Here is a 22,174-nt window from a genome sequence, read left to right on the forward strand (position 1 = left end):
AATTTGTTACTTTTACGGGTATCCCGTGAAACCATATCGAAAATACAAACTGAGACATGGATGCACAGAAAAAAAAAAAAATTTGGAGTTGAAATAAAAAATACAAAAAGACTCCAAATAACCAATCATAATTTGATTGCTTAGTAGCGACATCTCTTGTCTGGGTGAGCGGTTGGTTCCGAAAGAATGTTGACGTCTCTCGATGAGAGCGAAACATAGATGTCGCTAGTGCTGCTGCATAAGTAGCGTAGTAGAAATAAGCAACCTGAGATATGTATGCATAGGAAAAATTCGTGTCTAAATTCCTGTCCAGCGGTGGTGTAGGGGTTATAGCACGCAGCATGGATTGCTGAGGACCTGGTTCGATTCCCAGCGCTGGTATCTTTTTCTGGTTTTTCTGTGCATCCATGTCTCAGTTTGTATTTTCGATAGTAAAATTATGTTTTTATTAAATTTCATCTAATATCTCACTCGTATCCATTCAGCACTTTACAAACTTTCGCATTTATAATATTAAGGTAAGGTGCGACCAAACCGCTGCTTAAAAAACGGTGACGGCACGGAATCGCAGTGACGCACCGTAAACGTCAGGACTTTACCGAACAAAAGTCATGTCGTTTACGGCCCGTCACTGCGATTCCGCATCGTTTGCGTATTTTAAGCAGCGGTGTGGTAAGCATGCAAATAAAACGGTGCTCATACGATGCGTCACTGCGATTCCGTTTTTTAAGCAGCGGTTTGTACGCACCTTTATACCATGCAAGCCAATCAAGTCCAGAATCATTCATCTCACATCCATTGCTTCTTGTCCGGTCGTGCGATGTTGTGGTGCTAAGGTGTTACGTAGCGACAGCTTTGTTCGACTGTTCGAATCAAGTGACATATTCATGGAAAGGCGTGTACGCGATTGCCCTTTTCACTGCCACAACGGGGAATGGATGAAAATTTTAGAAACGCTCAATACTTGTTTTATCGATAGGGATTACTTTGCTAATTAACAGAAAAATATATATATTTTTAAGTAGCACCAATTAATTTGGAAAAATTAAAGTTTCTTTACCGCCAATTTACGATAGTCCGGTCGGTTACGGGTTGTTCCTTAGCCCAGAACAAAATTAAAAAAAAAATTGTGTCTTTGACTCGTTCGTTTTGACGGGTGACACTCTTTACATGGTAATACTGACTCTGTTTTTCATAAGCCCAAAGAAGCTCATGCCAGTTTCTATGGGCGTGTACTTTAAAACCGGGGTCGGTATTTCCATGTCGGTATTATCCGAGCCGGTAAAGAGTGGTCAAAACGAACGAGTCAAAGACACAAAAAACTCTTGTTTGTTCTGGGCTATGGAACAACCTGTAACCGACCGGACTATCGCAATTCGGCGGTAATGAAAACTTTCGTTTTTTAAATTAATTGATGCTACTTAAAAATCTGTTTTTTTTTTCTGGAGATTAGAAAGTCAGTAGAATCCTACGGAAAAAAAAACAGCGTTTTAAACTTTTCATCCATTTCCCGTTGTACATCTTCACCAGAGGTTCCCAAACTGCACACTTTTATAGGTTAAGTCGTGTGTCAGACACTAAATTTATAGCACAGAGTTCCCAAGAACTCTATACTCTGTACTCTGTGCTATATATATTTTATTAGTCAAATGTTAGTGCACGGATTTCTTTTCAAATTTAACGGGCCGCCAAATACAATTTTGTCTCGGCAGGTGGTCACATTTGGAACTAAATTAGTTCACCTACTAACTGTAGGCGAAACTTGCGATGCCAGCGCCGTTTTCGGCTTTGCAAGGGTTGCCCGTGGTCTGAACGGAACTCCGTAGAGCTGACTCATGACGGGCAAATCGCACAAGTGCCGTTACATTGCGGGGTTACACGGCGGACGAGTTAGGAGTGAACGTGCCAACGCTGCAATGTAACGCGGTTTGCGCTGTTTCCTCGCGCGGGCTATTATTTTTTTTTTAACAATAGAAATGAGGCAAACAGTCTTGGTCTTTTGTAAAATTCATTCATATTTTCATAGCAATAACATTCAATTAAAATACAGATCGAGTTTCTCCATTTCTATTGCTTTAAAAACCTAAATGTAAGCTGAATATATCGATATGTTTTTTAATCAAAATACAGTTTTTTACGGTTCGTTTCTCACTTCCGTTTTTGGTTTGTCAAAATTTTCTTCGCTTCCGCGATTGGCTTCTATGTATTGTTACTTTAGATTTATGTTGAACTGTCTTGTGCTATGTAGCGCGTCGCGGTGTTGTCTGCATATTTTGGGAGCTGCACTAGGGATGGGTTATACTTGCTAAATCGCGTACCAGGGCATAAAAGTATGTCCACCATCTCATACCAGGTGCAGAAACCAGGTATCAAAATACTTTGAAAGTATTTTCTGTCCAACGCAACGAGTCGAATACTTGCCTCCTTGTAAGTTTAAATTAAACCTTGTTATGATTGGTTTTTTGGATTTTTTTGTATTTTTTATTTCAACTCCAAATTTGTTACTTTTACGGGTATCCCGTGAAACCATATCGAAAATAAAAACTGAGACATGGATGCACAAAAAAACCAGAACAAGAGACCAGCACTGGTCCAGCAGTGGTGTAGGGGTTATAGCACGCAGCACGGATTGCTGAGGACCTGGGTTCGATTCCCCGTGCTGGTCTCTTTTTCTGATCTTTCTGTGCATCCATATCTCAGTTTGTATATTTTCGAGATGGTTAAACCTTGTAGTTATACAGATAAGATTCAAAATATTCCAATCAAGACGTAAAATACTATGAAAGTATTTTATTTCACGTATAAGCACAATCTGAACCTTATGTGTATGAATTTATGCAATTTCCCAGAAAAGCCTTTTTGGTTTTAGCCAGTCTGTAAGATGGAACTTTAAGCTTCCCCGTGTTTCTAGTAGCCTTTGGCTTATCGACGTTAGTGGGAATATCACATATGTTCTTCCTAACATGATTATTTCAAAAACATAAAGCGACGGCAGGGTTAGGATATCTATGTGGTCTACCACCCTAAAGTTGATAATTGTTTGCATGTCATAAAACAATAATGCCAATAGACGTGTCTGTCAACTTGAAAGTTCGACTTAAACGGCATGTTAATTTGATAGGAACTTGTTTAAAAATTGATAGACCACTTATTTGGCTGATGGTACTTCGCCAAATAAGTGGTCTATCAATTTTTAGACAAGTACAAGAAAAACAGGGTCGGTATTTCCATGACGGTATTATCCGGGCCAGGAAAGAGTGTCACCCTAATATATCGCACATAATATCAAAAAACTTTTTTTCATGTGTGACATGTTTGTCAGTTTTTGTCAGCTAGCGAATTAAAGTTGTGACTTTCGGGTCAATTTTTAGGGTTCCGTAGCCAAAATGGCAAAAACGGAACCCTTCAAGTTTCGCCATTCATGGCGGGATGTCGTGATATGAACTTCGATAAAGGCCCTAAACTACGAAATATAAAATTGGAATTTCGTACCTTGCCGCCCCGCTGACGCTAATATTATTTAATACGAGAGAGTGAGAGGGACGGTACGATACGAACTTCGATTTTCGAATTTCCTAGTAGCCCCCAAGGCCTGTCGCAGACAACACCGCCGGGCTGTCAGCTTGACGTTTAACGCGATCGTATTGTGTTCTTTATTTACAGAGATCGGAATTTTATGCGGCAATGTATAAGCTCAGTTTAGACTTGCAAGAAAAATGGTGCAAGTAGCATACACTGCTGCCTTTGATTGGCGTTTTCAAACTGATTCCATTAACGAAGTCTCAATGTAATACAACTTGCACTGTTTTTTGCATTCCTAAACTAAGCTTAGGACTTTCACAAATTTCGTAGTGTTTGAATTTTAATTTTATCGATTTGGGTGAGGTTTTGGAACGTTTCAAACGCCATTACCTGTGTGTTACGAAAATCGACATATAATTATGGCTGCAACTACAAATTCCATTCACCACCTCCTCTGGCGTGTGGTCGCAGAACTGCAATTGGATTTAGTTCACGGACTACCTTTAGATTTTGGTAACATATGGGTAACATACCAATTCCCGCGTGTTACCAATTTTCTAGTAAACCTTTTTTTTCATTTAGTTTACCGTTATTTCTTCTATTTGACAAATATCACGGTTGATAAAATAATTGAAAAGCAACGAAATTTGCGGCAGTCTCATGGTATGCCGCAGAAATTACGATCTCTTTATTATATTATATTGAATACTGTATAGCAACACTATGTACGCTACGGACAGACGGACTGGTAAATAGGACGTGTTTTTAAATTAATTCGGAATATTTCAGCATAATGATTGGGTTAGTTTGTCTGGAATACGTTCGTAAAGGATTCTCGGATCATTTGATACGCGTTGCTTTGACGCGGCATTGTCTAGAGAATACTACGCAAAGCTCTCCGCAGAGGGCGACACTAGCACAAACCGTAAACAAACCGCCATGACAACTTCAGTTCTTTCTTTATAGTTCGTGGCATATTGATTAGTAACAAAATAACATGTTACTTGCATAGATAGTAACGATAGAGCTGTATTTCCAAAATGTTTATTTGAAATAATATAATATTATGGCATCCTGCGGGCATTTACGGACGCTGTGTAGCCGATTGTTCTTTGTTTATTTTGTTATTTGACATATTATTATAGTTACCAACTAAGTATTATATTTTAAGATATTGTAATGTGATGTGATGTTTAAATGCTCGATTTTTATTATAATTCCTTAGATACCTTTTGTCTAAAACACAGGTTACACTTGTAACCTAGCTTAGACTTAACTAAATTTAACTTACTAGACCTAAGATTATTTCATATTTATATTACCTTAGCTTTCTTTCTTATGTAAATTTTATGAATAAATTAATGAATAAATAAATTAATTAATTAAGGACATTCATAAAATTGTTCCCCAAGCCGTTTTGCTATAGCCCAAGCCCTATTGTTCTGAGAGGAGGCCTGTGCCCAGCAGTGGGACGTATATAGGCTGGGATGATGATAAAATTGTTTACGGTTTGCGCTAGTGCTGCATTCTGACGGCAGAACATTGCAGTAATATTCCCTATTGACCAATTTACGAAAACTAAGAAAAATACATTCTCTAAGACCAGCACTATCGACAGGAAAACTGCGCTTCTGTGACAGCCTGTTTGGCGCTAGTGTCGCAGGCTCTGTTTGACAACTTTGACATCTGCGTCACGTTTGTCATTGGTGAACTAAATGGACCAATCGCAAGGGAGACTGTAACGTCAAACGGACCGATACCAACGCCATCTAGCGACGTTTCGCCAAGAAAACGTCATTGATCAAGAAAAACCTTTGCTTGCGTATTCAATCGAAACTTGCTTGTCAAACTGTTGAAATAAACTGGATAGGTTCTATTATACAGTATACCGTTAGTATAAGTAATGTTAATGAGATTATGTAACCCGACTGCGCGGAGGAATTAGTTTAATAATTATATTTTTTTATTGTGTAGAATATGCACCTTATGTATTCCCCCCGTTCGGGGAAAACGTGTTTGTGTGGCTTTCCCATATACGTAAGCTTACTCATTAACGACCACACGAGTTCATTTGCCATAGTGGTTGTTACGGGAGCATAAATAGATCGCGACGCCTACTGGCCCTCAGACGCCGTTTGGTGCAGACTCGGCCTTCCCTGCTGATGTAGGATTTTTGAGGTTTACTCCTCGCACCCCCCTTCTTAAAGTAGAACGGCACTGGGAGCAGATATCTTACGTCGTCATTGTCGCCGTAAGGCGCCAACCTCTACACAATATTTATAACCTAACCTAACCCAACGAAACAGGATAGGATTTTTTACCAAGGTAGAAATATTATATTAACTCCGCTCGCCAAGAGCTACATTCAGCTCCAGGGAGTTGAGGACGAGCAGTCGGGTTTTGTAGCCGGTGAGAGTCCGGCACTGTCTCGCCCCTCCCTTCCCAGGCGTCCATAATGGATTTTTGCCCCTGCACGCTGCCATCTCATACCGGGTGTGGCCTGTAACACGAGCAAACAATTAAAACATAGATCGTACTCGTGAAACTGAACAACATTAGTTCAGGGAATTTGAAAGATAATGGAGTCTTGAGATTGAATTTTTTTCGTACCAATTAAATACTGTTATCAATGTACGCCATCCTAGAACCCAACTGACGTCGCCTGTCACGCAGGTCACGCTACAAATGTCAAACGTTTTGCTTTACAATTTCATGTTTGCGTTGTCTTATTTTAGGTTCTCATCCGATTACCGCACACTGAATCTACCGAACAACGGCTAAAGTGATAGTGTCTTTTCCAACCTCGACATTGGCGGAATCATCGATAGTATCGATGGAGCTATACTTTCAAGAATTGAATTGAATTGCCTCTTCGAATGAATAAACTTTAATGTGTAATAAAAATTAACTAATTATTAAAAAAAATCACTGAACTAATGTTGTAAAGTTTGACTAGTACGATCTATGTTTTAATTATTTGCTCGTATTACAGGCCACACCCGGTATAAAATTTTTAAAAAACAAATCTAATAAATAAAAGCTATAACCCAGGTTTCTCAAAGTGGGGTACGCGAACCCCTAGGGGTTCGCTATTCGACGGTAGGGGGTTCGCGACAAGGTTTACGTGATGGTGGCTGCAAGAATGGCAAGATGATATAGATTGGTTTTTGGAGTATTTTTGTATTTTTTTATTTCAACTCCAAATTGTTACTTATTTGTTTGTTATTTGTTGTTGTTTGTTTCAGTTTTATTTCGTTGGCAAGATGATTCTTACCTATATTTGTTACTTAACTTTTATTGAAATAAATATATACATTATATTATGATGATGATAGAAATAAAAATAAACTTAGTTTCTCCAACAGCCAATTTTATGGGGGGGGGGGTGGAGGTAAGGGTTCGCTGTCGTCTAGAAAATTTAATAGGGGTACGTGGAGCCATAAGTTTGAGAAACCCTGCTATAACCTAAAGTGTCTTTGGAACAGCTACGTTTATTTCACACACTCTTGCTACTTCGTTTGTTCCGCAGTCGGGTTACTTTTTATATGTTGTTATATACCTGTTTAAAATATTGTTTATCTGTTTGTCGCTCGCTCAGGTGTATAGCCATATGTTCCACCTCGTAAGTACACGCCGTTCGCGTAGTATATATCTATATGTAACTATATATATGAAGCCTTGATTAAAAACTAATTAAATAAAGAGAACTGTTGATTATTTTTTAAATAGAAACGGATAAATTGATGTTTACGCGTTTGTCGCGAATTTAAGCCAGTTTTGTGTTATGTCGTGACAGGCGTGTATGGGTTTATAAATTAGTCTTATTGTCTGGCTAATTAAAGCTGACCCTAAAAAAATACCCTGGATACACGATGACAGTTTTTTCAAGCTAAAATAACAAGTACCGTAAACTGCTTCAACTTTGCCCTCTGGCCCCAACATTGCCTGATTCGATTTAGAGTCCATAACTTAGCACCCTTTAGGTTTTAAAACTTTTATCCCCCCGTAATAATAATTCCCGTGTAGATAAAAGTTTAAAACCTATAAGAGTGCTAAGTTATCGACTCTAAATCAACTCAGGCAATGTTGGGGCCAGAGGGCAAAGTTGAAGCAGTTTACGGTAGGTAAGCTAGCAACTCTTGCTTCATCTGTACACACACTGTGACACCAATTGACTTAGTCCCAAAATGCAGTATTGTCTAACGTGCAGGCGTTCGCAATTGTATTCACCATCTATTTCTACACTCACCCTATAGCGTGTGACAAAAAGAGGCGATGAACACGATTGTGATTCCGAGTGCGTTAGAAAATAAGACTTCTGTTTGTAGCCTAAACCTGTTTGCCGAGAGTTGACAAAACCGGAGGTTCTTAATCGATTACAAATGCCGCTCGCTAATTACTGCATTAAAACAGTAATTTCTAAACAGTGTATGAAAACTACACGTGAACACCCAAACGACACAATGGAAAGATTCCGCGTTTGACAACATCTGCGTGCCTCGCACCACGAAACTCAGTGCGCGCGGCGACAAGCGACGCTCGCCATACAGTTTTGCGATAATTTAGCGACAATCGCTATTCAGAGGCGATATCATAATATAGATTAACTCTCGACGGACAGTTTAGTCTAGTTTTGTATAAACAAAGCCAGAATTGCTAGCTTGCTATCTTAGCTTGAAAACTACCCTCGTATATCCCGGTTATGTTCCCAGGCTCGACTTTCATAAGCCAGTTTGATAACGCCGTAAGCTCGACCCGCAGTACAACCTTGTCTCAGTAAGCCGTAATTGCTCTCGTCAAAGTGTTCCGCAGGGGCGTTTGTTGTGATAAGGTTCTGCGGGACGAGGTTACGGCGATCGTCCTAATTGTAATGTATTTAGTACGCTATGTATCAGACGTCATCGTAAAAAAAAAAAATACGTGAATAATACTTTGCCATCGTATTTTTGTCGGGAAAGTTCGTAATCGTGCTCTCTCAAATAGCTTCAGTAAACTTCGGTAAGCTAGTTGAGAGAGCAAGATAAAAAACCGGCCAAGAGCGTGTCGGACACGCCCGAGATAGGGTTCCGTAGCCATTACGAAAAAAATCAAGTAGTATTATGTGCGTTATATAACACAATTAAAACACATACTACATTCTTAAAATTTATTACCAGAAAAAGAGCATATCTTCACGGCACTTACGTCCTTTTGTTGAGAAGCGCAGTTTTTCGGCAATAACTCAAAAACGGTATATCCGATCATGTTGAAACCAATTTTCGTTAAAAGTATTTATTAAGCGTTACCTTTCCATATTTTTTGCAGATATTTTGGACAAACGGTTTACAACATAGAGAGGGGGGGACACAATTTTTGCTACTTTGGGAGCGATTATTTCCGGAAATCTTCACTTAATCAAAAAAGTTTTTGAGAAAACTTACTATCTTTTCAAAAGAGCTGTCGGACTATGTGCCACACGTTGATGCGAGTTAATTTTTTTTTTCAATTTCTGTTACGTGCATGCAGTGCCCCCCCTATAAATATTTATTTTTGTAATTTAACTACAAAACTAAATAGCGGCTTTGACAAGACATCTGTACTCCAAATTTCATTGTATACGTTCAGAGTTGATATTAAACTAGCCTTAATGCATTATATATGATGACATTTAAAAAAATCCTGAAAACAGCACGCTTCTATATATTTTATGCCAAACGTTGGTATGGCAAGTTAAATTCGGGCAAGTAAAGGTAAACGATCCAAATCATTGTCACGGTCACGAGTATTATGTGATTAAAAACCGATGTCTGGTACGTAGTTGGTTGTATGAATGTCAAGCGCCTGCGTTATGTATACATTCCTAGATGTTTCCCATAGAGATTGCTTTGCGATGTGATTCTTTGTTGGACATTTTTGTTTTTAACTATAAAACGGATTTATGTGTAATACGCTTAGATGTTACTTCACGTAAATATCATTTGGATATTCCTTCAAAATACGGTATTTGACTATTTTGTATATGTTTTATAAATTAAAACACCACAATGCCTGTTATCGAATAGAAAAAAAATTTTTAAGCTACCTTTACAGATAACAAAAAAGGTTTGAAATTCAAGATTAGACAGAGAAAGACATACTGGCATGTGACGTCACACGCCAGTACCGCCATACTTGCTGCATGCAGAAAAGCGTTTGAGAAAGAGACAGGTATATAGATATTCTTTGCTAAACACTATCTGTATATCTATATTTTCATAATAATATAAAGATATGGCAAAATCAAGAGTTATCAAATACCGTATTGAATAAAATCCCAAACTTATATCAGCTGCCAGACTTGTCATTATGTATGTAGCTCATGCGAGCGGTGCCGCGGCTAAAAACTAGTAGCCCTTGTCTAGTTCGTCTCTGAATGAATTAAACTACTGCTGCATGATCGCATCTGAAAAGTTTTTATGTACCGCCATGTTTGATGTTTTCTTGCAAAGATTAGTTGGTTTGTCTATAAAATGTGTTATGATAAAGCTGTTTATGTAACTGTACATAACTTGTGCATTATGTAACAGTCGCATAAACTACTATTAAACACGCTCGAACTAATTGTGAGTCGGTATTATTTTCTAAAGCAACATCTTTAGAGTGGTGCTCCCGCGAGATATAACTACAAAATATCTAATTTCATATTAATATCGTTCGCAAGATATAATGAACGTTAGCTATAACAACAAGAAGTATATTTTTTTAACGTATAACCCTTAAATTATATAACGTTAGTAGTTAATTTGTATTAGATTTATATGGATTAATTTCTTTTAACATAACATACACAAGGTATATCACTCATAATATATAATAATATGTGTAAATGTTAAATTATGTGGCGGCGAGCGAGCAAGACGGAACTGTGCAGAAGCGACTTGGATAGGTTAGGTTCAGAAGGCTAAGGCGGGACGGGAGCGAAGCGTAGCGTAGCTCCTGCCTTAGCCTTCGATGTTAGGTTTTTTTTAACAGCGGAAATAATTATTGGCTTGCTTGATTGGTTGCTTTTATCAAAGTTTTTAATGAATTATAACTTTTAATTCTTAGGTGTTATGAACATTATACGCTTTGATCGTTATATCAATTGATATTATATATAATCAACGCTACACCTTACAAAATGAGATTTTTTAAAATTATACTTTTCGTTCATTATATCCAGTGATCGTTATACTAAACGAGTTTATATAAAGTGAGCGTATATATTGTGAATATTATATAATAAGTTCTTATATCTCGTATTACTTACCCTCTTTAGAGACTTTTTATAACACCTATGTAATTTTTCTTGTGTACTTTGGAAGTGCGTGATGTGGTTTATGTATTCGTTTGCGTATATTGTGATTTTAGCGTGCGCTTAACGTCAATATTGTTTTTTTTTATTTCTCATTAAGGTAAATGTACGAGTGCTCGTCACTGTCCCAATAGTTGACATCTTCAATCTTATGTCATTTGACAGCAGGGTGTCGTCTATTGGGTATTAGTGTGTCGAGCACACGGGCATTTAGGTACCTTATTTATATTAGATATTTGGAAAAATTATCAAATTTCGTAATAAGTCTAATGTTTGCCATAAAATTTTTAGAATTATCCATTCATCAAAAGTGCCTAGAGATATTTTTCATCCCTGTATAGTTTTGAACGTATTCAATATAGGCATAGATAGGATAAATCGTCAATTACCTACAGACCACCGTTCAATAATTGGCCACCTTACACCAAAAAATGAATTCTAGTCACATATAAACAGAGTTCATTTTTAGTAGGTATAAGGTATCAATTACTGGACACCTTACACTAAAATAGTACATTGTGTCTTAAGGGCGGTAAATAAGGAATTACGAACGAGAGTCTATTTGAAGCCCGAAGTCGAAGACTGAGGGCTTTAATGAGTCGATGTTCGTAATTCTAGTACCGCCCGTGCGACATACAATGTTTTTCATCACATTTGCAAGTAAAATGTTATATTTTTAAAAGAAAAAATATAATTGTTCCAAATATTAGCGATACCTTAGGCTGTGCTCTTGGCAGCGCCGCCCTCTACCTCTACCTCCCCCTCCCTCGGCAACGTGCGTGTCCATGTGGTCCTGCAGCAGCGCGCGCAGCACCATCAGTACGGGCACGGACTCATTGACCGACCTTGGGCTTCATGACAAGAAAATTTGTACGCGCAATGACTCATGCGACCGACCACGGGCTTCATGACAAGCACATAAAGGTCGAGGGTTTTATTTGGGGGGTTGCAACCAAGGTAGCCTGCATGTTACGACACTGTTTACGAGCAAGTGTGATGAAAAATAATTCTAGTCACCTATTAGCAGTTCATTTTTAGTATAAGGTGTCAATTACTGGCCACCCTTCAATAACTGGCAACCTTTTACTAAAATGAATTCTGGTTATAAATAGAATTCCTTTTTAGTATAAGGTGGCTAGTAATTGACGATTTATCCTATTACTGGGTCAAGACATCAAATTTGTCTTGGGATACTGTAATGAGTATCCCAAGACTTTTTGATGAGTATCTGCTGCCTATTGTCATGCCGTCTTTATTGCCGCCGTTTATGAAGCTAGTTGTTGTCAAACGCAGGGGGGGCGCGGGCGCGGGAGGCGTCCTCGGAGGGGTCCCTCGCCGAGGCGACTCCGGACACGGACGAGAGCGGCGGCGCGCCCGGCGAGCACCGCCACCGGCCCAAGCGGCGGCACGCGCCGGACCAGAAGGTGGGTGATACTTACAGGGGAAGGATTGAAGAGGGCTCATCATCATATTCCATTTAGCTACTTGAAGGTCAGTGGACACAAGAATACCCAAAAAATAAAGCGTTCTTTGGCCACCTCGGTATCCAGTGGCGAATCGCATCAAATAGTTGGAAATAACGCCATCTACTGAATTACGTCGGCATTATTTCGACGAACTGTCGATTAGAGATGAAACGGATAGCTTTTTGTCGGATATCGGATACCGGATATCGTGCCGACCTTCTAGCCGGATATCCGGTCGAACATAACAAGTATAGGTGGCGCATGGCGCACGAACGATCGGGTCGACTCGGATGAATTCGTACGTTTTCGTTTATGAGTGCAGTAAGCGCTAAGCGTGTTTATTCTTGTTAAGTTGATCGCAACTTTATCCACTATAATTTACCATTAGAGCAATACAATTATTAATTTATAGTTTTGTACTGTGTGTCATACGTAATTTATTATTACTACCCATCGTGAGGAAACCTGCACAAACCTGCGAAGCAATCAATGGTGTAAAGTTCCCAATCCGCACTGGCCCGCGTGGGAACTATGGCCCAAGCCCTCTTGTTCTGAGAGGAGGCCTGTGCCGCAGTACGTATATAGGCTGGGATGATGATGACGTTCTAATCTAAGCAAAACGGTATTATCCGGCCGGATAGTACGCAAATAGTATTCGGCCGAATAGTAAAATAGTGGCCGGATACTGGCCGGATATCCGTTGCATCTCTACTGTCGATACAGACTTGTAGCGGAGAAGGTGTTTCACCTATAATCGTAAAGGTGGCGGTGTATGGCGAACGTCAACAGACTAGAAAAATTAAACGTTAGTCGTACGCTCAATGTGCGTCTGTTGTGTTCTTTTGTGGCTGTTTGCTGCTAAAATTAAAAATCTAAATAACTCTATGCATATCACTGTGATATCGCCTGAGTAACCGTGATTTTTGGGTTTTGAATGTCCAGGGGTCCATGGGAGATATAATAGAAATGTAGCAGGGGTCTAGGAAAACAGTAACACTTTGAAACTGGTCCGCTAGAGAAAACAGTTTGGGAACCTCTGATTTATTATTTAACTAAGAATTAACATAATGCGGACTATTGTGGATTTGAAAGTCGCTTACGTCGTCTGTTTTTCTGGATACTCGTGTGTTTGCGTGTTTTGCTTCGCCGTGATTTGGGTGACCCGTGGGTTGTGTGCCGTGGTTGGGTGCCCGTGGTTTGGGTGACCCATGGTTTGGGTGACCCGTGGGTTGGGTGTACGAGATTGTCGACTGTGTCCAGCATTGACAAGACAGCCCTATACGTCCAGTGTTAGGCTTTGCATTGATTTTTTTTTAGACAATCCGAAATCCGGAAGCGACTACTAGTGTAAAGAAAGAAAACGAGAAAAATAAATAAATTTAATGACATAGCACTGGCAGCGTATATCTCTGCTAACATAAGATAAATACGTCTATGCGATAAATGTGTGTCCATGCAAGTCGTAACACACACAAAAACCTCTGATGAGGATGAACTCTTGTCGAGTTCAAAACGCGTAGTGTGGTGGTGGCAATAGTTGGATTTGTGTGATTTGTGTGTGTTCTTAGTGTGGAGGAGTTGCTTCAACACGCATTTTTTTCATAGAGTTGCTATCGTAAGATCGCGGGTGAGCAAAGTAATTGTTTACCTATAGTTCATTGATATGGACCTCTGCAAAGTAACGCCTGATACAATCAATTATAAAGATTGCACATCGGTCTTCGGAAAAAGACAATTAGCTGTTAACGACCATTTCCGAACACTGGCGACCGTCCATCAATTGTCGTATTTATTAAGTGACGTTGATATCAAATAAATACTGCACCTTTATGGACTTAATTACTTTACGTCAAATTAATGACATGTAAACTTCGGATATCTATAGAGAGCTTTTGGGATTCGATTTGTAGCATTCGAACATGGCGGATGTAGACAATATCGAATTTTGCTATTTCTGTTTCTTTGGCTAGTTGAAGTATAATTTTGATAGTGTTTTATGCGGCGATTAACAACAGTGAACAGTGATCACAAATATATTGCTCTTGTGTCTGACATTTTTTAATGCGCAAGTTGTCTCCACGTGGTTTCTGGAATTTTACTATCAAGTTGCAAAAACTACAATCACCGTACAACGTCCCTCTCAAAGAGAGTTTACTTTGACACTGGCGAAATTTTCCTATTAATTAGGACAGAAAAGCCATATTTTAAAAGAGACGAAGAAGAGAGCTGTTGCAAATACTAGAAAAAGGATAATTCCCTCTTTTTCCTAAAGATGTCATCGTACAATTTAAAGTTTTCGGGGGTTTCAACAACTCTTTATTGTATATTTTCATCTAAACTCATCCGTACTCTGTTGCAACTGTACAACGACTGACAAACGTCACATAAGTACCTAGTGTGTGACAACGCTCTACGAAGCTGAAATTAGTCGAGTCTTTTTCCAAAGACCGATGTGCAATCTTTTTGGCCGGGTGCTGGCATTTAGCGCTGTCTTGTCCAAGGCTACCGTGCTTTGTGTCCGTCTATCATGTCCCGTCATGTGTGTACGTGTGTGTATTACAGCAAGGGGTGCAGGTGGCCGCGCTAGAGGTCCAGAACGTGAAGAGAGCCATCAACCGCTACGGGACCCTGCCGAAGGGCGCGCGCATCGGCGCCTACCTCGAGTCGCTGCGGCAGGTAACTGGGGCGCCGGCGGAGCCCGACGGCTCTGACAATGTTGTTCCCGAATGGTTTATTTTCCAATTGTTTTGTATCTTCAGCCGTAGGTTGTTTACTGTTGGGCATTAATCTCCCCGAAAGACTGCCCATATAGCAATTCATTTATTTATTTATTGATATACCTTCAGTGTTTACACAGGAAATTACATTAGATTTACAATGGTTCTTATACTATATGTAACACTAACAATAGGTATATACAGCGCTCAACGTATATGTGAATAGATTAAATAGTATTTTAGATTACATTAAGTTAAATTTTACATTAAATCAAAGAAAAGAAAAATTTAAGTACCTACTCATAACCAGTGCTAGTTATTATCGTCTTTGAAATGATTTAAAAATATCAATGTCATGTGTTTCGATTTCATTATATGTTCTCATTATACGATTCAGGGGACAGAATTTACCAAGATTGTTGATGAAGCATTGTTTTCTATGTGGTGTGTAATGACGATACATTGTATTGTATTGTGATTTTTTTGCGGAAGTCGTTTTATAGCACCAAGTGAACTATCATGCCCTTATGGGATGTAGTTGGGTCGATCAATTTTATCTAGTACCTTGTTGTCACGGTTCTGTCTCCTAGACCATGAGTTTTTATATGTTTTGTGTGGTAAAAATTCATCACTTACGTCTTTGTCTAAGCTTTAAGCTCTTTACCTATGCTATGGACTATTGGTTATGCACATTAGTAGTATATAACAGTTTTTTTCAAGAGACTCACACTCTTGCCGCTTTGAATCTGTTTACATTAATCCAGTGAAATCGTTCCAGCGGGGTCACAATTCTAACGAGTTACACGACGCCGATCGATCGCCGCAGTGTCATGCTACTAGAACGATTTTACTGGAATAATGTAAACAGGGCCTTAGCAACGGGGCAGAATAAGAAAGAGAAAAAAGTTGACTGACCTAATGAGGGCTATCGTTTTTTGTCTCACTAGATGGCGCACTGTAGCGTGAGGTTTTTAAGTATGGCTTTCAAAGTCTGTTATTACGGGCGTAAAAACAAAGTTTAGATTAAAATCATATTTAATACACCTTAAAATCGTACCATAAAAATATCGAGCATGCCACAGTGTTGCATAGTCCCCGTTTTGTTCGGAAAAAAGGGAGGACAAAGGTTTCCGAAAGAGAAAACTGTCTCAAAACACAGACAATCATTGCCCCGGAACGCATATTTGCTATAATTAATTTCAGATATTGCAAAATATTCACACATTTATTCTAATTATAAGTAAACCCGCGTAGCTCACCCAAAAACTATGAGATTTGAAATTTCGGAGACCTCACGCTACACTAGCGCCTCTAGTGGCGAATTCACACGCGATAGCCCCCATTGCACCCTTGTGTGTGCGTTATTATTAGTCGATGAATGAGAGCCGTTGTTTGCAGTCCGGCGGCGCGGGCGGCGTGGCGGCGCGCGAGCCGGAGGAGGCGCGCTCCCTGTCGCCGCGCACGCGCGCCGCGCCGCACATGATCCGCTCCAACTCGTCCGGCGGGGTCACCGCGCCCGCGCCGGCCTCGCCCCGCGCCGCTCGCGCCCCGCCCCTCCGCTCCTTCACCAACAGCCCCGCCAAACCCCGGCCGAGACTCGCCGAACTAGAATTCCCGCCCCCACCGCCCGACCTGCCCCCGCCCGCCGAAGAAACACAACTCCCCCCGCCCCCGCCCGTAGACCCCGCAGAAGACGAGCCCCAGGAAGAGGAGAAATCCCACAAACAAACGATGAAGGAGATGCTCGAGCTCAAACTAGTCGCCGAAATCAAAGAACGGGCGGACAAAAAGAAACACAAACTCAAAGACTCCCCGCCGGCCAACGATTTAGTCATGCAGACCTCCTTCGGGGATCCTGTCACGAGACTAGTCTCCGAACTGTCGGAGAGCTTAAACATGGAAGCCCTCAAGAAAGCCGAGAAGAAGGAACCGCCCAAACCGGACGCCAGCAAAGAGACCGTCTCGCCCATAGACCTGAAAGCTGGCCTGAGGAAAACGCCCCACAATAACATACAGAAGAACGATGCGGAAAAAACGACGGACTTCAAATCGCAGCTGAAAAAAGTCGACAAGAAAGTGGCTGCTAAAGAAGAGGAGACTAGGTCGATAATTGATTTCAAGTCCCGTTTACGGAAGGTTGATAGCTCTGCTCCGGCGACGAACGGGACGAAGAATTCGCCAGATGAAAAGGAGAAGAAGAGCGAGGAACGCCGGTCGGATAGCGGCTCGTTGGAGACTGAGGAGGAGGATAAGAGACGGAGCACCGGCAGCATCAGCAGCCTGAAGAAGCTGTGGGAGAACAAGGAGTCTGATGAGCGGCTCAGCCCCAAGCTGAAACCGCGGGGGGATGACAGCGGGGAGGCGTCGCCGGAGGAGCGCTCCGCGCAGATAAGTACGTTTGTTATTGTTTAATTTAAATACTCACTCGTAGGGTGTTTGATTTAGAGGGTGCTGTGGTCAAACCCGATAACTTGGTCTATTAATTCATGAAAACTTCGAATTTAAACTTACGTACTTGTTTATGTAACCCGTAATATGCCCCGCTGCTGGGTCAGCCTGGGTTGGATTCAAGGGCATACTACACTTACCTCCTCTTTCACCATCCATTAATTAATTTTATCTGACGGATAAATGTGATGCCGTCTCTGTTTGTTTTGTTCGAATAGACGGAGACGGCATCACATTTAATGCGTCAAATAAAATTAATCAATGGGTGGTGAAACAGCCCTTTAGTATTCCTTTTTCAACAGTCATAGTTTTGATTTATCGGGTATACCTACTGTAACTAGAGCACGTTGCCGGATAAACCTTCATAGGTACTTAAATGAAAGAAAGAGCTGTCACTTGTCAAATAAAAATCCGATAAGTATTTGATGATAACAAGATTGACAAGTGACAGATGATATTTTAACCCGACCGCCCGAAAGACAGTTATTTTCTGTGTATAAGGCTTAGTAGTGTGTCCGCCATTACTGCCATAAATATCATCGAGATCACACAAAAGTAAAAACCGGCCAAGAGCGTGTCGTACACGCCCAGGATAGGGTTCCGTAGCCATTACGAAAAAATCTAATAATATTTTTCTAAGGATTTCGTATTGTGTACTGAATCTTCCAAGTTTAGGTATATTTTATACCTTAGGCTGCTATTTACTCTTTAACTACTTTTAAAGCCGCTATAATTTTCCTTGTAAATTGGATATATATATACCTATTGACGCTCGATTTCAATGCAAATTTGCAATTTAATGTTGAATATTTCGCAAACAGATCACTGAATAGAAAAATTGTCTTAGCAACCCCCCAATGGTTTTAAAAGACCTATCCAACGATACCCCACAATATAGGGTTATCCAAGAAAAAAAAAATCACCCCCACTTTACGTCTATGGGAGGTACAGACATGGCGAAACTATAAGGGTTCCTAGTTAACCACGGAACCCTCAAAACGATAGGCTATGAAAATCAATGAGCTACCGTTTCCCGCTCTTTTAGTTTTAAACAGCACATCACCTAACCTTTAACAGGTTTCTGTAGCGCGTCTTAGCAATAAGTATTTTTGTAAATAAACAAAACCTGTCCTTGTCGCGCAGGCCGCAGCGGCAGCGTGTGCAAGCGGGACGAGAAGCCCGCCGTGCCGAGCAAGCCGGCGGTCAAGTGCCGCCCCCTGAAGGGAGGCATCTACGCCACGCCCGTCTGCAGCGAGGACGCCGAGGAGGACGCCCTGGCGAGGCTCAGGAGCTCGCTCGAGAGCTGTACCAACGACGTGAGTCTAGAATCTAACAGCCTTATTCATTAGTAGATTGATAACCAAGGGTGGAAAGTGATCCATTTCACCCGAGATATTTCTGGCCAATAGTTCGAGGGGAAATGGGTAATTTCACCCGAGTTAGACACTACTTTTCATTTCGACTGTGAGGAAAGTAAAATACTACAAAAAAAATGAGAATAATAATAAATTTAATTTACTTATATCCTACCTCCAACGGTATATTTTTGACTGGCCACTTGCCACGGCCGACTATAAAAAAAAACGGGTTAGTCACGACCAAGGAGCTTATATATGTCGGCGGCCGATCGTAAAATCCGCCAGATCACGAAATTCCTAGGCATATCGTGAAACGCCGCCATTTCATGATATGCCTAAACGTTGGCCAGGCATATCACGATGTGCCTGAGAAATAACACGGCAGATCGATTAGAGCAACGCATTCGTCGATATTCCTAGCTCTATACCGGGCACATCGTAAAATAGTTTCTTATTTGGCCACTGGTGGCGCTGCGTATGCAATGGCGGCCGTGACCAGCTGACCGGCCGTGTTTGTTTAGCGCGTGAAAAATGTCGGCGTCGCAACAAAATGATCTTTAAACCGAAAATAGTGATTGAATTCAAAATAGAAGTGCAAAAGAAGCTTTTGAACATCAGCTCCGTTCTTTTTATGTGAATCAAACGGATTCTGTGCACAATGTGTAAAAACCATGCACGTCTGCCCGTATTTTAGAGGTTAGTATTTTGTTGATAAATAAAGTATTCACTAGTTGTTATTTATTTATATAGAAAAATTTAGGTACGACGAGCGAAGCGAGGAGTGGTTAGTATTAATTGTGATCACGACGCACAAGCCGAGCGAGCGAAGCGAGCGTACCGCGGCAGCGGTCGGCGAAGTGCCAGAACCGATATGGCGGCGTTTCATGATACGCCTAGGAATTTCATGATCTGCCTAAACTGGCCAAATCATGAAATGGCGGCGCTTCATGATATGCCTAGGAATTTCATGATCTGCCTAAACGTCACTAGGCAAATCGCTAAACGGTGAGTTTTTAACGATATGGCGGATATCCCTTAGCCAATTCATGAAATGACGGCAATTCACGATATGCCTAGGAATTTCGTGATCTGGCGGATTTTACGATCGGCCGCCGACATATACAAAACTGGTGGTTGAACGCCGAACGAAGAAGTTTGACCTTTATTACTTATTGATATATTCCATCTCTTTCTTAACCTAACTAAAGAAAGAGAAGGCATATTATGTTCGTCATGTAACAACGATCAAATTTCTTGTTTCAAACGGATGTTCGGCGTTCAACCTCCAGTGTTGTATATAAGCTCCTTGGTCACGACGTGCATAGACGGCCAGCCCGAAACGTGAAGAAAAGTGTCATTGACGTAACTCAATTATCTTCGATTCCGTGGCTAATCGAAAAATGTTTTTTAGTATCGAGCCTTCATGGACCCTTCAAGAAGGCTCTAACTTTTTATGAATAAGTCTGTAAGATAATACCACTAACATTAATGCTGGAGTTTGTAAGTCTGTTTGTTTGTTACCTTGTCATGTCTAAGCCACTGAATCGATTTCATCATCATCATCATCATCTCAGCCGTAGGACGTCCACTGTTGGACATAGGCCTCCAGTTGCTTCGGTTGGCAGCGGCATGCATCCACCGTGAACCCGCGACTATAACCAGGTCATCCGTCCATCTCGTTGGTGGACGTCCCACGCTGCGCTTGCCGATCCGCGGTCTCCACTCGAGAACCTTTCGGCCCCAACGGCCATCTGTTCTCCGTGCTATATGGCCTGCCCGTTGCCACTTCAACGAGCTAATTCGCTTGGCTATGTCGGTGAATCGATTTAGTTAGATGGAAATTCGGTATACGGGTAGTGAGTCCTGGGGAAGGACATAGGCATATGATAGTTTTTGTCTCGGAAATTGAGTACAGTGATTTGTCCAAAAGAAGGGTCGGAAACTGAGTACAGTGATTTGTCCAAAAGAAGGGTCGGAAACTGAGTACAGTGATTTGTCCAAAAGAAGGGTCGGAAATTGAGTACAGTGATTTGTCTTAAAGAAGGGTCGGAAACTGAGTACAGTGATTTGTCCAAAAGAAGCTTCTTGAGTCTACGTCCGAATGTTGTAATTGTGTACTTATGTTGTCAGGTGCGTCGCGGGTGCACGGGCGGCGGGCGCGGCTCGCTGTGGCGGCTGACGACGTCGGAGCGGCTGGCGAGCCTCGGCGCGGCTTGCACGGCGGCCGCCGTCGCCGCGCCCGCGCCGCTGCGCGTGCAGCTGCGGGCCGCCGCCGCCAGGTCAGTGCTATACATGGGTAATCTCAACTCCGCGAAGTGATCTGACTCACTAGATCCAGCTCCGGTGTCGGTACCGAATCCGCTTATTGAATGCGACTCCTTTATTGACTCCGGTTCTTTCGAGCGATTATTAATTTGTCTATGGCCGATGCGGCCCGGCTCGGTTCGGTAGGTACCAAGGTCAAGGTACTGAACTGAAGTACCGATTCGTTTCATCTTTTTAATGTTGAAAAATTCTAAATTGTGTATTTTTTAAAGAACTATGAGCTACTTTAAGAAACTAAGTACTAGTTTTCTGTTTGATTCTTTGAAGCATGAAAACAGTGCTAAAATAAGCGTCGCCCGCTCCGGTCATATTATTTTGTGTTTTAATTCTATCTCAATTCTTTCCAATATACCGAGCGAGTAGTCCGTCCGAGTACCGACGTAGGTACCGGCTCACTCAGCGCCCGACCAAACGTAATAAGATCAGATCCGATCCGATCCGATGAGGGAGGAAAGTTACTTTTCTGAAGGAGAGGTGTGAAAAAATAGTTTTAAACTTGAACGGATCGTTCTCACGTTCGACAAGTTGTTGCATGCACGGTGACGTCATCAAAATGAACCGACTCGCACACCAAAAGTTGAGAGGGAAACAACTTTTTGGTGTTCAATAAAATTGATCAACTTTTATTGACAACATGTTCTCATTAGCGATTGTCATTCAATTAGTGAACCGATTTAAGTTGATCAACTAAAATCGCCTGATCGACGGATACACTAATCCATCGATGATGCACGCGTTCAATCAGCGATTTTTTGGGATCATAATACTTAACTCGCGTCTTCACCACCATTGGTTTTAATGAAATTCTTTTACGTGTTAAATCTCACTTAGTTTTTAAGTACTATTAACATTATTTTTAAGATTTATACTAACAAGAACAAGATCAATGTTATCTTTATGATTTTTTTTTATTATTAAAATTTAACACAATCCCATAGAAATTCTCAAAAATTTGAAAATTCATTTTAATAATAAAACTAAGCAATTTATAACAAGTTAGTATATAAATAGCAGCGCATAAAATAT

General features: G+C 40.9%; 1 protein-coding gene across 1 annotated transcript in view; it reads left to right on the top strand.

The window, feature by feature from the left end:
• Positions 1–22,174, top strand: part of Abl (tyrosine-protein kinase Abl) — a 99,952-nt gene that overhangs the window by 75,757 nt on the left and 2,021 nt on the right. The window contains exons 13-17 of the mRNA XM_074101350.1: positions 12,128–12,258; positions 14,863–14,976; positions 16,416–17,409; positions 18,609–18,781; positions 20,954–21,102. Coding sequence (XP_073957451.1) covers positions 12,128–12,258; positions 14,863–14,976; positions 16,416–17,409; positions 18,609–18,781; positions 20,954–21,102 — 1,561 coding nt within the window. The remainder of the gene's footprint in view (positions 1–12,127; positions 12,259–14,862; positions 14,977–16,415; positions 17,410–18,608; positions 18,782–20,953; positions 21,103–22,174) is intronic.

Source organism: Choristoneura fumiferana, chromosome Z (assembly GCF_025370935.1).
Source record: "Choristoneura fumiferana chromosome Z, NRCan_CFum_1, whole genome shotgun sequence".
Taxonomy (NCBI): domain Eukaryota; kingdom Metazoa; phylum Arthropoda; class Insecta; order Lepidoptera; family Tortricidae; genus Choristoneura; species Choristoneura fumiferana.